Raw genomic sequence first — 17,798 nt, forward strand, 5'->3', positions numbered from 1 at the left:
AGCGGACAAAAACTAGTTTTGTCTTCCCCAACCTTGGACAGTAAAATTATATAATGCTACTGGAATTTTTTTCACCAGGACCAGATTATTGAAATAAGGAAACAATAAAATGTATGAACTGGAAAAAAAGAATAGAGAGCATAAAAAGAAAACAGTGAATAAAATAAGTTAAATGAATGATATGAATAAAATGTATGAAAAGAATAAAATGATAAAATAAAATTGATTAAACGAACTCAAATGAATAAAACGAATGCTGTTAATATTGTTGTTAGAACCATAAAAAAGCTATATGCAGATTATTGTGATATTTTCTTCCGATTTATCCATTGATGTATGCATATAAATCGAATTTTTCGATTTTCTATAGCAGGTGATAAACGATTCATTAAATTTACAACTTCAATATTTTATTCGCAAAGCAATAGTAATAAGTCGACTGTCCACCTTTTCAAAAAGCACTTTTTCGCATTATCTTTGATTTGATTTGCCTTTCGAAATTTCTCGCAATAATGTTGTCCAATGCTAATTTGATCGAAATAATATGCGAATAGGGAGTTCTAAGAATTATAAGAAATGTTTAATCACTCTGTTAGGTGGATTAAAAGCGTTTTTTCTAATTATAGTATGGAAAGTGATTCAGATAAAAACAAACACCATATTTACAAGAATTAGTGGCTATTAAACAGAATCAAGTCAAATGAAAACCGAGTTACTTTCAGTTCTGTTGATTTTTCTGTTCAAGTTGACTTTCCGTGTAGACAATGTAAGCGATCTGAATTTTTTCCAAACTAAATAGTTCATCTCAACGCTCAACCTTTTCGCCGTGACTCATCAACACCATTCACCAGCTTATTTCGTTGATTCCGCAGGCATCTCACCCAGCTACTTCGCACCAGGTGCTCCGTACCACTTAGGAAGTCATTTGTCACAAGCTAGTCCTCCCACGACCCAGGTAAGTGCAATTATCTTGACTCTTCCTTTCCTGCTACCTAGTTGCCATTAAGAACCACACGCCTATGACTGAGACACGTCTAACGACGTTTCACAATTTCCTAAAACGATTTGTTTCGGCCCCCAAACCGTTCCGTAGGATTCTGTCGTTTCTCACGCCACTCGATTTGTGGCGTTGTGATCCCGTCCGGTTGCTTGGGTGGATGAGTAGAGTGCCTCAGATAATCTAGATCCTAAATTGAATTGTCAGCTCGACAGGATCGACACTCAACACACCACTTGACGCTGAGCCTTGATTGTGTTCGCACACAATAGGTCGAGCGTTGTGTCTCGAGAGCATAATTGGACTCACTTTCGAAGGTGGGAAGAGTACACATTTTTGACTGACGACTTGTCCTGATGTTAGGAATTACGATTTCTTAAAAACAACCTGAAATTACCTTTATCCCGTTTTGTTTGATTCAAAGAATCACAACAAACCAAAGAGTTGACGGGGAAACGAAGACGCGACAATGATTACGGCCAAGCCTACGCTAGATTTTGATCTTGAGCTGACGATTTGTCATCTCTGTCGGAGTTGGTACAACAGTTTTCTTCCCCCCCGCACCAACTGATGGCTGAAGTCTGTCACACGGGAATAATAAGTGATTTGTCATTGTGCTGCTCTCCACACGTTTCATTCACTGGCAGTCATTGGCGCAGGGAAGACATAATCGTTTAGTTTTCAATTCGTTATTACTATTTTAAAGGTATGACAAAAATACAATAGGTCTAATAATTGATTTCTTATTCCTATTTTTAATTAATATTGTTTTAATTCTAAAGAACTCGAATAGGACTAAGTATTAATTTGATGCATCCCTAATGGACAGTTAACACGGTTTCTGGCCATTCGTTAGAATAAACCATCCCGGACCTGACCCACCAATTTATACATCGACCATCAGCCGATCGTATCGAAACAGGCACAAATTGATCAATTTATCCAGCGGACCGCGCACTTCCAACCAACTATTTATCAGTAGGCTCTTCCCCCCGATCAGTCATCAATCCACGGCGAGTGGGAATCCGGCAGCAGCGAACCCGTCGAAGATTACCGCGTCCAAAACGGTTAAAGTGTTAAATCATCAAATTAATCTTGTAATCTTTTTAAAAGTATCTCCCGGCTCCCGTCTCCCCTCATCCCATCCACTAGCACGATCGATTGATGTCTTCATCGTCGTCGTTCTCTTCACGTGTGTGTTTGCAACCGAATCGGGCGCGCGATGATGGTGAAGCGTCTACTGTTTTAACCTTCGCTGATCGCTACTCGGTGCGGTGGAGGAACCGCATTGGTGGGGCAGGGGTTTTGGGATCGGAACGCCAGAAGGTGATCGGCTGTTTAATGAGTAGGTGAGAAAAAAGCAACCAGATGAAATAAAAATCTTCATCATAATCGGTTCCAATTACAGCTGATTTCACAGTCAAATCGTTTTCTATGGCAACGGACCCCGGGGCGCGAGAGAAAGAACGGGGAAACTGTTTGTTAGTCTCGGTTGTTTTCGCTTGGCCGTGTTATTTTTTTCACGAGCGTATACCTAGGTATTTGATTTGTGTTCGCAGTTGGCGAGAGTCGCTTACTGAAGAGGTGAATTAAAATGCAATTACGCTAATTAGGAAAATTCAGCAGCGTTGGTAGGAACACGCTGGTTGACAATTTCTTGGCGTTTAAATCATAAAACGCATTCATTACAACGGGGTCTGTACTGTTAATGAGAATGGGACCTATCGAGATAATCCGAGCCAACATAGTATGACCCAAGCATTTTTAATTTTTTATTTCAATGCGAAGATAAAGGATGTTTGGGACCAAATTGCATCACAAGCAAAAGTTCGTCAAAATTCACCCTTCAGTCGACCGTTTTTCGGGAAACAAAACAAAACATATGATTAAACTTTCTTCGTGTTTGTTTCATTCAGTTTAACCATATTCTCAGAGCCGCCCTAAAACTACAAGCCCCAAAAATTGAACAGGTAAAACAGCTAAAGAGCAAGAATGATAAAAAATGATTCCCAGCATTACATTTCTACTGCATACCAACCTGGTGCTCAATTTAAAATTTAAGCCCAATCAGTGAAACGTATTAAATTTATTTAGAAAAAAGTGGGGTTTCAAATATATGGAGAACAAAGACTTTTTCAGATTTCCACAGCCAGGTGTCCTTGCTGATGTCCAAGTACCGTCGAAAAACGCAAGCTGCTCTGAGAAGTTTTTTAAAAATTATTTATTTTTTGCCTTTCTCATATAGAAAGGTTATGCAATCACTCTGAAAAACGCCAACCTAATCCCGGCCCGGAGGGCCGAGTGTCATATCCCATTCGACTCAGTTCGTCGAGATCGGAAAAAGTCTGCATGTGTGTATGTGTGTGTATGTGTGTGTGTATGTGTGTATGTATGTATGTGCGTATGTGTCAAATAATGTCACTCATTTTTCTCAGAGATGGCTGTACCGATTTGCCCAAACTTAGTCTCAAATAAAAGGTGCAACCTTCCCATCGGCTGCTATTGAATTTTGGATCGATCGGAATTCTGGTTACGGAATTACGGGTTTCAGAGTGCGGCCACACAGAAATTTCTCATATAAACTATAGGAAAAATTAAAAATAGAATTTTTATTTTTGATGCTAAATGTGTTCAAGGTGCATGAAACGTCGAGATTTGATGCAAACTCGAAATAAAATTTGACGACGATTCACTTTTTTGGATTTTGGCACATTTTTGCCTTTCTCATATAGAAAGGTTATGCAATCACTCTGAAAAACGTCAACCTAATCCCAGTTTTTCGACTCGCATAGGGTTTCTGGATTTTAACAGGGGCGTAGTTGATGGTTTACGGAGAGGGGTTACACCCCCCCTCTACTGTTCACTCCCCTCCTTTAAAAATCTCCCTAAATCACCCCTCAGACCACCACCCCATCCAGCCCTCATACCCCTCCCTTTCAACCCCATCATCTTTAAACCAACACTATATCACAAAGCATACCAATTTAAGCTGGGGAGTCGTTCGTTCATGGGACTTTCGCCCTCTTCACATACCCACCCCCGCATGACAAAATGAGTTAGCAAGCAGATAACATTGATCTAATGCTGATTAGGCTAATGGAGTATAATATTTTTTTGTTTCAAGTGTTTCACCGTCGACACGTAGCTCATCTTGTTCGTGGCTGGCATGCCATTGTGTAAAAGTGCAAAGTGTACTAAGAATGTAATGGACATTTCCACAATTATGTTGAACATAAAAAGCCTCCGTGCCATAGTTTAGAGAAATGAGAAAGGCACAATTACACCGCTAGGTGGATTAAAACAGGTTTTTTTCTGACTGTTAGTGGAAAACGGCCCAACACACTGCATGCGGTGATGGGAGTTCGAACTCAGGTGAGCTGCGTATTGTGTAATGTGCTTACCAACTACGGTATAGTCTTCCCAGGCGGTGAAATCTGACCTTCATAGTTGTAAGACGTTGTTTGAGGATTGAGAGTGCCTCCATCAAGAAAAAGGAATGTTGAAGTAGGGTGGATTAAATAGCCATTTTTGAAGCTTGGTTCAGAGTAGCACTACCGTTTATAATTTCTGGATAAGTTGATTTAGTTTGTACATGTTTAGTTACATTGTTTCGTTAGGTGTTGCTCCTTACATGGCAGCTTCTTGGTGTTTCTGATATGATGAAACTGAACAGAGTCGACTTTCGACTTTGAAAAAAGCTAATTTTTCTTCTTTCAAACAATATACCATTTCGGTTACAGATGGCAAACATTGAAATCAATCGATATTATTTTGAGTCGCAGCGGGCAAATCGCTTTGAGATCCGTTTGTTTACATTGTTTTCTTCCGGAAAAGAAGTTCTTTGAAATATTGTCTCTTTTTGCAGGAAGTGATTTTTTTTATATATTCTGTTCAGACAGACGTTTTTTGCATTCGGGTAATTGTTACCGATTTGGGAATTTTAAGTAATAATAATAGTATCTCTACTCAACAAATTGGTGTTTCGAAGACACCCATTAACATGTTCATTATTCGATACCTTAGTACCTTAGTTGCCACGTTAAGTTTGTTGAAAATTACTTTCAAAACGAAACATTTACTCGAATCTACCAATACGAGCGGTACAATTCGTTTCAATACCAGTAATGTAAAATAGTCTTTGTAAGCGTAGTATACCAAACGTTTCATTGTTGTTGTTAAAAATAAATTGAAATTTGATTCAAAATGCTGATGTCAATGAAGTCAAAAATTGCGATCTTTTGAAGTGGGATAAATGCTCGAAAACTTTTTCAACGTTCAAGATCACCTAATTTCATAATCCTTTACTTTGAAGGTTTGACAACTTCCAGAAGTTTTTCAACATAAACAGCGCATGCTTTGATATAAAAATTTTAGTGATTAATTCTCATAGAGGTAATTATGGAGAATAAACCCTTCAAAAATATTTATAGACATGGTGCCTTCAGCAAAGTTTTTAATAATATCATTTTAAACAGTTTTGTTGAAAATATGAAGGCTACATGAATTCAGCATATCGACATATAAATGAACATGCTATATTTCTCCTTAGTAACGAAAAATGTAGGCAAAAACTTTTTTTTCGGTACTACGAAGAATATTGTTTGAAACAATCATTGCGAGCTGAGAACACAAAACCTATAACTAAATTAGTTATGGAACTTGCGTTTCGACTTCATCTCATCAAAATCCGACACTAACTTAGTGACAGGAATAAGCTAGCGCCAAATTGGTGCTAGCTCCAAAAAACGGAAATACTCTTTGTGTTTCTGGGCCAACCCCTAGTCCTTTTAATATTTGGGAATTTTTTAAGCCAGTTCTATTAAATATATATATTTTTGTAAGCTTCACAGACTCATACCTTGAATGCAATGTGAATTTATTGTTCGATTACCGCAGAAGAGATTTATCAAATACAGTAATTTCAGATTTTCCACTACTATATAGCTTACAAGTAAAAATACTTTGAATATGTGGGATACACCAGGAGCGGATCCAGAAAAAAATTTCGGAGGGGGTCCGAAATTACCATTTTGAAATGTTTATTGTATAATACGTAATATGTAATACCCTCACTTTAAATCAATTTTGGTTGTCGAATCTGGTTTAGAACGAATTTAAAAAAAAAAGTATTTTAAGATTTCTCAAGAAGTTAAAAATTTTCGGGGGGGGGGGCTCGGACCCCCAGGACCCTCTCCCTGTATCCGCCACTGGTATACACTGAAACCTCCATTTACGAACTTGTTTTTACGTAATATTCGATTTACGTAACTTTTTTAAGAACTAAATTCGAAATAACGAACTGTTTTTTCACGAACTAAGTTCGTAAAAAAAGTTTGAGGTGGTACAGTACAGTATTCACGTATTCTTAGCTAACTGTTACTAATCAAAGTTGGGTATTTTCGGAATGGGGTTGACGAATGCATGACAGAAATAGATATATTGAGCCATTTCGTAATCCAAGATGACGGCTTCCGGTTTTGATAAATTCTCTATAACCTCCACAATATGGGTATTTTCGGAATGGAGTTGACGAATGCATGACGGAAATCGATATTTTGAGCCATTTTGTAATGCAAGATGGCGACTTCCGGTTTGGATAAATTTTCTATAACCTAAACAACATGGGCATTTTCGGATTTGGATAATTATAGAGTAGATATAGATATAGTAATTAGTGATGATATGTTTATAGAAACTCTTGCTGAGCCGGTAGCTGATATTGGCCTTCAAAATCACGTCATTCCTCGATTTCCGTCATTTCCTTGTCAAGCCTGTTCCAAACATAGCTACAGTGAAAACTCTTTTTTAACAATTCCTTGGTGAATTTTAGGCTGATAAAACGGGGCACACCTCGACTGATTTTAAGAAGAAATGCAAAAGTTAGAAAATTGTCTATTTTCATCATCTGCTTGTCAATCCCATTCCAAAAATATTCACATTGTTAGGGTAAACGAGAATTTTTCTCTGCTGGAGGTCGCCATCTTGGATTTCAAAAAGGTTCCAATTGTTCATTTTCATGTTAAACCTGTTCCAACAATTTCCCAAAAATTAGGGTTATCGAGAATTTTTCTCCACCGTCACCATCTTGGGTCTCAAAATGTTCCAATTGTCCATTTTCATTATCTACTTGTCAAGGCCGTTCCAAAAATACCCATATTGTTATGGTTATCGAGAACTTTTCTCAACCGGAAGTCGGCATCTTGGATTTTTAAAAGGTTCCATTTGTCCATTTTCTTCTCAAGCCCGTTCCAAAAATACCCATAATGTTATAGCTATCGAGAATTTTTTTCAACCGAGAATCGCCATCTTGAATTTCAAAAAGGTTCCTATTATTCATTTTCAGCATCTAATTGTCAAGCCCGTTGCCAAAACTACTCATACTGTTATGGTTATCGAGGACATGGCTCAACCAACGAATTTTAATAAGAATGTGGAGAAAACTTTTTTTACGAACTAAATCCCAAGTAACGAACACTTTTTATACGAACTAATTCAATTTACGAACCACCGGTTTGGTTCGTAAATGGAACCTCCTGTATTCATGTCTTTGACAAAGTTGTTTGAACTAGTATTTTCGAAAACTTTGCTGGAGACATTAAGTCTCAACCGAAATCTGCTTGAAGAGTAAATTCTCTATAATTACTTCTAGGAGGATTAACCGCCAACATTACTCAAATATACACCATTAATAGCCACTAACTTGAAATATATTGAAATATTTATTAATTCCAAGCCTGCTTAGAGTCTATTCATATAGTTGATAATACAACGAAAATCATCCTGACCTGCTCGAGACAAACTGTAAACGTCATTTATCATCAACTTCCAACTGGTTTCCGAAATGTTACTCTTGTTATTGACCATACCGAACTTTTGTCTAAACGCTGCGTAATCTAAAAAAATACATTTTCAGCAGTTGAAATGTATGCAAGTTTTCGGTGAGCTAGTTAATCAACCTATTTAAACTTAGCTTCCCATTCGAAAAATTGTCTCTAATCCATATTTTGAAGCATCTTTCCAAAAATGAGCTCATAATAATTCGGACAGTTATTTTATTTTACATTGAAGTAATTTGACGACCAAGGGATTTCGGCTAAGGGATAAGTTACAAGATCCCCTTCCCACAATTTTCCAAAAGTCCTCATTACGCTTTAAACACGGTTTTCAATGTAGTGATCAGAGAATATTTTTCCAAAAATATTTAGTAGAATATGGAAATTTTGGCCACTTTTTTCCTTCATATCAACGGTCAAACGTTCGTTGTGCCGCTTCAAAACACGACTTACCGTAGATTGAACCGTTCCTAGATTTTCTCGGTACGTGCACAAAATTTGTTCAAGTCGTTGATGTTCTTCCATTTTCGCAACGTTTGCACAATTCCTTATGAAATCCATTGAACTAATTTCATCAACATTTCAACAGAAAATACGTAATGGAAAAAAAGATACAGCAATTCTAAAGCGATGTAATTGGATTCCGTGCGCCCTTTAATTACAGCCTCTGCTTGATTCATAGGGTAAACAGCTTTATGGACCTGAAAGAGGAAAGGTGGCGTAGATTTCCAAGCCCATTAAACTGCCGAAGTTCGCACAGAAATATCTCGTGTGGCAGGCCATCTGTTCCTGTGCTTGCAGAGCGACATTTACAACGCAACTTAAACCATCAACCAGAAAATATAGAAGTGCCTAAAAACGCCCTGCACCGTTTCTCAAGCAACACAATTGTTCGGTTCTGTTTTCGCCGGATTTGGCTCATACCATTATGGACAAAAGACTGGCGGAACATCAAGAAGATGCGAGAGACAGTTGTCAGTCAGAAACTGCTCAAAACTGTCGTTCTTCGGAAAACAAATATCTCGATGGCTTCTAGCAAACTTGCGTTGCGCGAGCTTTATAGAAAATAATGAGAAAATGTAGAAGAAAATTTTTAGAAGTAAAACTCTTCAAAAATCAGTACTACCTTGATGGTGACTGTCAAGTTTAACGAAATTCGGATCTAGTGCTTAATCAGATACTCAGTAATATTTAAATTATAATCGATTCTAGTGACGAAAGCGTTCGATGGTATCATTTTGGACAAAATAATGTTCGTTATTTAAATGAAAACGTTTTGAAATGTACTTATATAATTCATATTTCTGTTGTAAGCCAGCGTCCTGTGCTTTCACATCATCACAAGGAGACGTGATCGGCCAAAATGACATTCCTATTTTAGCGACCATTCATAAACTACGTAACGCAAAATTGCCCAGAATTGACTTCTCCTTCCCCCATCTAAAAAATTGTTACAAATTTCTTTAACCCCACTAGTAGCGGATACAGGGAGAGGCTCCTGGAGGTTCGAACCCCATCTCGAAATTTTTTAACTCGTTCAGAACTCGTTCGTTCCAAGCTCAAAATCATTCCAAACCAAATTCGATCACTAAATCTGCTTTTAATTCAATGAGGCTATTACATATTACGTATTGTACAAAGAACATTTCAAAATAATTACGCACTAAATCGATGTACGTTCTTTCATAGATAAAGATTAAACAGGAAACCGTCAGTCTACTTTCTGCTTCTGCCCAAGTCAGACGTATAATCGAACCAAGTGAACAGCAACTAGCAACCTCTCGATCTAGTGTGCATTGTCTCGAGAACAAAGGAACCATTTCATTTATTCTTGTCATCATGAGTAAAGTTGACGAAACAGCTCAGCTCCGACCCAACACAGCGGTCATTGACTTTAAATTCTGTTCAATATGACCGTGAAGTGGAATACCTGCTGAAGGTGAAGATGCAGCTTAGGCTTATGGAGGTTATCTATCTTCGGTATCATCATTTTCGCAATGCGGTATTGATTTCATTCAATACGTTAGCCCTAGCCGAACGTTTCGTTTTGCAGAACACTTGAAGCACGTGGCTGGAAGTGAAAAAATTCAAATTAAGATTCCCGTGAGAAATTTTTTTCCCGGGTACACCTTCAAATTGTGGGGGATCGAAAAACCTATCCCATCCCACTTGACTATAAAACTCAAAACCCACGACGCTACTATTAATCAAACTACGTTATGCACCCTCGAGGGACAAACTCCTACGTGCAAGTATTGTAATCAGACAGCGCACCACGGACACCCTTGCGCGGACGATACAAAGGAAAATGCATCTCTACCGAAACCTGAACCACAAACGGTTGCCAAATTTGTGGCAGCTGTTCATTTCATATTGACAACCGCAAAAGCAGCATCCATCACCCCAAAAACAATTTTAGCTAGCTTCGTCCTTGAAAAGGTTTTGAGGCTCCGCCCAATTCAAACTCGAATTGATGCACACGCCGTGAATCTCAACTTCACGTGTGGGCACGTAAACCCGATACACTACACCGTTGTGAAAGGTCTAGCAATATCATTTGCCGTGCATGAAAATGATTTTAACTATTAGACCTTAACGGGAGTATTTGTCTAGGAAATTCATTTATGCAAGCGGCTTAGAGCCAGGGTTGCCACTATTTTTGAAACAAAATCTGGCAGTGGAACTAAAAATATCTGGCAGATTTTTGTCACTTGACAGCAGCATCAAAGTCATGAAAATTTGACATACATTTCAGTCTTCATACAACGTGCATCAAACGATTTTTGCTAAATTTGGGATAATATTACTCAAATTTTCGAAAATTGTGCCCTATAATTTAAAAATTTGGCAGAATGAGAGGTTTGTCTTTTGTCTGGAAAAAGCTAAAAACTCTGGCTGCGCCAGATTAGTCTGACTTAATGGCATCCCTGCCTAGAGCCCAGTGCACAGTGGGTAAATAAGAAGAGTTTAGTGTATCTTTGTTCCATGGAATCTGAGCGGGTCACAAGATCTTTTCTACTGTTCGAACAATGGCTGATGAAAAATCTTGAAAGGAGAAAAGCAAACATTGTACAGTATGGTATAGAATTATCCTGCACCACCTGAGAAAACCTGAGAAAGGTTCGGCGTCTATTGCTGCTAGTGATGTCCTACGTTGGTAACTAAATTTAAGTCATAGTTTTACCGCCACTGTTAGTAATTGAAGTTTGATTCTGATTTCCAGAAACAGTAAGTGAATATTTTCATAACATAAGAAATAATAGTTCATGCTCATTATTATGTTGTAATTTATTGCTGATCGTATGGTTCGTGTGTTTTGAGATTTGTCTCGACTGAGAATTTCTCCTGCTTTGGTACGTGGTGAAGATCTTAGGAACTAGATTACTCTCTCAGTATTCCAGATTCGAGCGGTTCTTTATCAAAACTGTAATTTTTTGACTTGGTATGTTAATATAAACCTCGAGATCATGGGACATACCTAACATCCACACTACAAAGCCAAAAATAACATAAGCATCCGTTAGCTGAGGTTCAAATTAAAAATATCAGTAATCTTCTCGAAATGATCTATTGTTGCATGCCTTGGTTTAAAGAATGTTACGTCAAAAAATTGGTCAAACAAGAATGTGTGTAACTTATTGTTAAAAAAATCAAATAATATTTCATTTACAAGTTCAATTCATACAGAATAAAGAAAAAAATGTTCACTCAACCTTTCTTTTTAGCGAATGCGAATCTTTCCATCAAGTTTTGTACATCCTCATTGGTCACTTTACTCGCCACAGACCGCTAGTTTGCCTTGAACTGCATCCAGCTGACAACTGGTCGCAGTTGTGCAACCTTTCGACTAACACCATTTCGGAGTAAACTGAGTTAGATATACCACATTCCTTGTACATCTCTACAAGGTGGCGTTTTCATAATTTTGAATTTCTTTGGTTACTGAGATATTCAAATATTCAAATAACTGTATTGGCTCAAGTTATATCAACGACACGACTAGACACTGGCATTCCAAAAGTGTATCGAAAATCTGACTACCCCTCAGTGACTCAGGTAACTGGTACTGTCAAAATTGGCATTTGTTTAGAAAATGTATAAAACTAGCAACGCTGATGAATCTGTTGTTATTTTTACAAACAGCATACCCTTTCATCCCATGGTTACGGTTTATTGTAACGATAAGTTGGGCAAAAAAGTGAAATATTTTTCTCCTTGTTTCGTTGGACGATGTTCGCCAAGATTTCCAAAATTTGATGAACTACTGCACAGGAAATGTAAAGGCCACAAGTGATTTAACCAATTTTTAATCTTCTTACCGAGATATCCTACTTGGTGTAGTAATCTAGGCACGGTAAGTGTACTTGACTTTTCGAACTAGAATCGTTGTATCATTTTTGCTATCTATTAAAATCGACACTGCAGATCAGCCCGGAAACGTTCGCAGAAAAAACTTCGATGTCCCGTCTAAAGAAGTGGAGATAAACATCAGCCGAAAGCTAAGATCAAACGCCAAATGGTGGCCTTAATATGAAATAAACAGAACATCGTCCTTATGGTAATGCTGCTGCAATCCAAATCGCCACCATAAAGCAAAGTTAATAAGAAATGGTTATGAGATGAAGTCAACGAACTACGGGAAATTATTTTACCCGTCCTGTTTTATTTTAAAGAAACAGTGGTATTATATGTAGGTTAGAAAAGTGCCATCTCATCTGGCCTGGAGTGCGATGATTATTTCAGAGAAGTACTAGTAGTAAGCGTAGTCAAACTTAAATATATATGATGGTCAAGATAGAATAATCACTGCTGCAGGTCGATTATTCACATAAGTATTCGGTTCGGGAGAGTCGATTTTACTCGTCTTGTATTAATGAAGCGATCATACATTCTACTTAACAATATATACAACTGAAATAGTTCTTTGTTCAAGAAAGCTCGTTCCACATTAATGTATTCAATTTAACATGTCTGAGATATGTAGCATGGATATGGAAGAAAAACGCCTCTCTGTTCCCATAACGCTCATATGAAGTCAGTTTTTTGGTAATAACCTTAACATTAAAGCTATGTAAATAACGATAGGCTATCGACTTGTGCACATAGGTTTGTTGAGGCATATCGACCGCACACTGAAAAATTTAAAAAAAAGGATACCCAGGTAACCAATAAGCAAGCTAAATGCATCTTAACGGCTACTTGATAAGCACTTAAGTCATATTAAATGCTATTTAAAAGTCGCCTTTGGCAAAATATACGGCTAAATTACTGCTGTGCCATGAAAATGCTTTTTTACTGCTGTTGTGCATTCAGAATGCTGCTTAGTGGCAAGAAGTTTTTAAACAGTTTTTCGGATGCTGATTAACAACAGTTATGCATAACGAATGCTAGCATACGGCAAGAAGCATCCGAAATGCAAATTTTACGCTACTTTACTGCATACACTAATGCTTGTTGGTTACCTGGGTATGCTTTCTAGTGAATAGACGTGGATTTATTTAACCTTCCGGCAGTCGCGCTAGTGCACGCTGCTCTGAAAATCTAGCGAAATCGTCTTAGGGCACTAGCGGCTGCTCGATCAGTGGGCCATAAGCGCGATTTCCGGAGGGTTAACGAGTGAATACACGTGATTCAAATTTGTTTTATTACAGGGGAACGGGTGGACAATTTTATTTTTGAATCTTGTACATTTACGTATGCTTTTTAATCATGGGTGAACAATCCGGATGTTTCTAATCGTGGCCGAATATATAACCGAATTCCAAATTGTTTCAACCGTCACTTCCATTTTCACCACATATGTATACTGCCCCTAAAAGTATAAGAGTCCCATAATGGAAAACAGCAAGCCGAGGAAAACGTTGTCCAAGATTTACATTTCCATTGAGCCTTATGGATGGGACAATCATGATTTTATGGGCAGTATATTCCTCGTCGATCCCCATAATGATCAACCTCGGTCGAACTTTACAATATTGTATAGTATCAAATGAATATTCTTTCATTTTAAAATTTATTATTTAGAATAGACACGCTTTTTCATTATTTGATTAACTGTGTGCGGCAACACGAATTCCCACTGGAACTGACACGGTTCATTACAATCGACAACTATTTAATTTGTGCTACATCCAGACACTCGAGTCCCTGTGGAGGTAGGTATGGTTACGGAGTTCGCACCAGAAAATTGAATGACTCGCTGACTCCCATTGCCGCTTCTTGCTGGTAGTTGTCAGTACTAATAATTGGTATTGAGCTTATTCGTAATGGAGTTAGTGACGACCACAAGTTGTTGCACGGCGATTCCATCAGGCTTCTGCACACGTACGCCCTAGGTGAATCTTATCGACTGTACTCGAAAACATCCTGTTTAGCAGGGCCTTTTAAGGTGAGAAATGCTTCCGCTTTTACTGAATGGTAGTTTCACGATTGTCTAGCTCAACTTACTTGCTTGAGTTTTCCTCCGAGTCGGTAGTGATATACATTTGATCCTGCATCTGGGTATTAGATTAACGAACGCGCTGCTTCCGCTTAATTTTGGCCCGATGAAATAATGACCATTAGGTTCAAATTGCCGTAATATTACCACTATCATAAAGCCGAGCATTTTTGTAATGATTGCATCGATGGTGTGGTGCATCTTTCTCTTCTACGGGAGTGCCGATAGTGACTGAAAATACTGCTGTACTCAAAAAGTAAATGCGATGGAATGAAAGTGATTACCGTGAAAACATTTCCTGGCATTCTCGGGCGTTGAAAGAGGAGGAGGCACGAAACAGCTAACGTTGATTGCACAATTCATTGCATTTTACCTCATTGATTCCTACATTTACTCTCTATTTAACAAATTGCACCACCTCTCAATATTTCGCAGAATTATTTTATACTTTCCAAAAAGTTTTGTTTATTTTCATTAAACTATCGATTACCTGGGATACGAAAGTTGAAGCAGTGTTGCGTGAGAAATTCATTTTTCATAATTACCGAGGGGTGACTCGATATATTGGTAACTGGCGGCAAATGAATTGGACACTTTTTCTTCGGATTATTTCATTGAGTTTCTGGTCGTGTCGTTGGTTATATTCAAGTTTTATATGGTTTTTATGTAAAAATATTTGAGGAACACAATATCATAATCATTTTAAAATGGAAAAATACATATTTTGCGAGAAAAATGCATTTTTAGTCTTAAGCTGGAAATATTGTATGTTTGGCAGCACTGTAACCAAAAATTATAATTTTTTCTAGATTCCTTGACCCTTTAAAATGCATCTTACCGATTGTTTCTAGACCAAATAAACCCGAAGATATGAATAAAAGTTAATAAATGATGCTTTATTTGTATAGAAAATTTTCTATGCGCAATTATGACAAGTCATACAAATGACACGTGTAAGTACGACTTTTATTAACATTTGCCGCTAAAATTCTCAATATAGTCAACCGATCTTCGTAGTATTTGAAGGATCAATACGGAATAGATAGAAGCATAAGTTGTCTTCTCTGAATTGTTTCTACCATATATAAGTTTCAAGATATTCATCCTCAAATTTTAAAAATCGTTTTTCTCGAAATGAGTCAAATGGCGCTTGTCATAAGATAGCACAACAGTGACGAACTATCATTTGCGGTGTTTTGGGGTTTCGCTTGACGATTACGCAATATTTTTCTATTGGGCGTAGCTCAGGAGTGTTAGGAGGGTTCATGTCGTTAGATCTCACCTGGACGTTGTTCGCGGCATACCACTCCATGGCCTTTTTTTCTGTAATGGCGAAATGGCAAATCCGACGAAAACAGAACGGAACAATTGAGTTGCTTGAATAAAGGTAACAGACATTTTTTCCAGGTATCCCTGCACATGAATTTTTTGGTTGATAGTCCTGGTTACGATGTAAATGTCGCTCTTCAAACCACATCATCAGATGGTCTGCCCCACGAGATATTTATGAATTTGAAAAACCCTCTTCCAGTCGACAAATTCCTGTCCAGGAATCTGTTTACCGTAGGTTTCATCATCCTGTACCATCCAATCAAACTTCTTCATGTATAAGCTGACCAACTCTGACGAAAAAATCCGTACACGATGTGAACTGTTTGCCTGAGCGTGGTGAATGATTACGCTGCGTTGCGGAAAGGTGTACGGATTTTTTCGTCAGAGTTGGTCAGCTTATTCATGTAGGAGACGGTGGGGAGTTGTGAACATAGTTTTGTTTTCGGGGCATAACTACCATAAGCATTGATCGATTTTCAATATTTGAACTGGTATTTCTAAAGGACACCCTAATGCATCTACAGGCTGACGCAATTTAAAATAATTGTTAACTTGTTTGAGATGTGGCAGAAATCGTGAAAAGCGTGGAATCGGTTTTTTTAGTTTGGTGGAGAGTTGTGAACCATCGCAAAAAGTAGGAGAAATGGAATATTTTGGGTGATTTATTTATATTAGAACTATAGAAACTATAGAAGATACATTTTAAGATATTTCTAAACTAATGGTGAGATGAAAAAGTGATCAAATTCGCAATGAGCAGGTGACAACAGGTTAGGGGTTCCGCTTGAACAAGCTGGTTATTCTATTTGTCGTTTTTGTGGCTTCGTGACTGATGAAAAACGTTTTCCGAACACTTTTATTATGTTGGTGACAGTTCACTTGGCCACATTCTACGATTTCGACCGTAGCAACATTTCGCGTGTAAGTAGTTCGGATTTTCGCGATGCACGAGCAAAATTTTATTCCGATTCTCCTCTTGATTCGATGCCATTTTCACAACTAAAGACCAAATGGTTGGTGTTAGGTCAGACCGAACTAAGTCGCAAACTCTTAAAATTGAGATAATGATGGTACTGGATAAAGAATTTTTTCGGCTACATTCGACTTTTGCCAGATTTAAAATATGTTGTAATAAGCAAGAATGATCGCGAAAATCAATTTCAAATTAAAACGTAAAGGATGCTGTGATTCAAACTTTTAACTCGCTTTTCTCGAAATTAACAGAATATCACTTAGTCCGGTCTCACTTAACACCGACCAAATGTCAAAATTAAGCAGTATGCATGATGACACATACATTTTTAAAACGATGTGTGTAAGGTTTTTTTTGATTCACGATGAAAAAAATGCTTTAAGTTTCAGTTGAAATTTAACACCTAACACCCTTTATGCTTGAAAAATGTTTTTTTCTTGTTTTGTATCCCTCGGTTGAAAACAGAATATAATACCATGTAGAAGAAAAATACTACTTTGTATGGAATAAAAACAAAACGTTCTGGTGACGTTTTTAAGTGAAAATCACCAACAAAGAACAATACTGTTGCATTCAATCAATTTTCACGCAGAGAGCCATCTCGAACATCGCATCGTGGCTCATCCATTTCGCATTTTTTTTAAGCAGAGGATAAATACATTTGTAAAGTCCATCAGTACATCGATCCATTTTGGTGTTCCACACAATCGATGCTTTCTTGAGACGCTAGCTGTCGTGCGGTTGAGATTCATCATCATCAGAGGTAAAAAAAAACCACAGCCTGCCGCGAACCAAAAAAAGGCACGGTCGTGTATCATCAAAAGTTTGCCGCATTCCCGACCAAACATGCCGTCCGTCATAACCAAGGCAGAAGGATCGGACGGCTTGTGCGTGCTGGGTGTGCTGGGACGCGTGGAAATGACAGAAAAAATGACAAAAAGATGACATCCAGACAATAGCCGTCTTAACGAGAGAGCCCCAAGATCTCCTTTGTCACGCGGAGTGGCAAAGCAGGAAAAAAATATGACGAATAATGCAAAGAATTGAACGCGATCAGAGAAGGACAGCAATAATAATTTCCATTCATTTGGTTTATTATTTATTGAAAGTTATTTATTATTTCTTGTTATTTAAATTTATACATTCTTTTTTCGCTCTTGTTTCTTGTTTCGCTTTGTTTGGAGCTGGTTGGCGTTTCTTCGTGCCGGTGTTGTTTATTTTTTT

At 37.7% G+C, this 17,798-nt stretch overlaps 1 protein-coding gene across 4 annotated transcripts in view; it reads left to right on the top strand.

The window, feature by feature from the left end:
* Positions 1 to 17,798, top strand: part of LOC131693429 (SOX domain-containing protein dichaete) — a 260,576-nt gene that overhangs the window by 196,984 nt on the left and 45,794 nt on the right. For 3 of the 4 annotated variants that reach the window (XM_058981229.1, XM_058981231.1, XM_058981232.1), the window contains exon 5: positions 852 to 955. In XM_058981229.1, the coding sequence (XP_058837212.1) occupies positions 852 to 955 (104 nt within the window). The remainder of the gene's footprint in view (positions 1 to 851; positions 956 to 17,798) is intronic. The other variant, XM_058981230.1, reaches the window with a different exon arrangement.

The sequence above is a fragment of the Topomyia yanbarensis genome, chromosome 3, assembly GCF_030247195.1.
Source record: "Topomyia yanbarensis strain Yona2022 chromosome 3, ASM3024719v1, whole genome shotgun sequence".
NCBI classification, from domain to species: domain Eukaryota; kingdom Metazoa; phylum Arthropoda; class Insecta; order Diptera; family Culicidae; genus Topomyia; species Topomyia yanbarensis.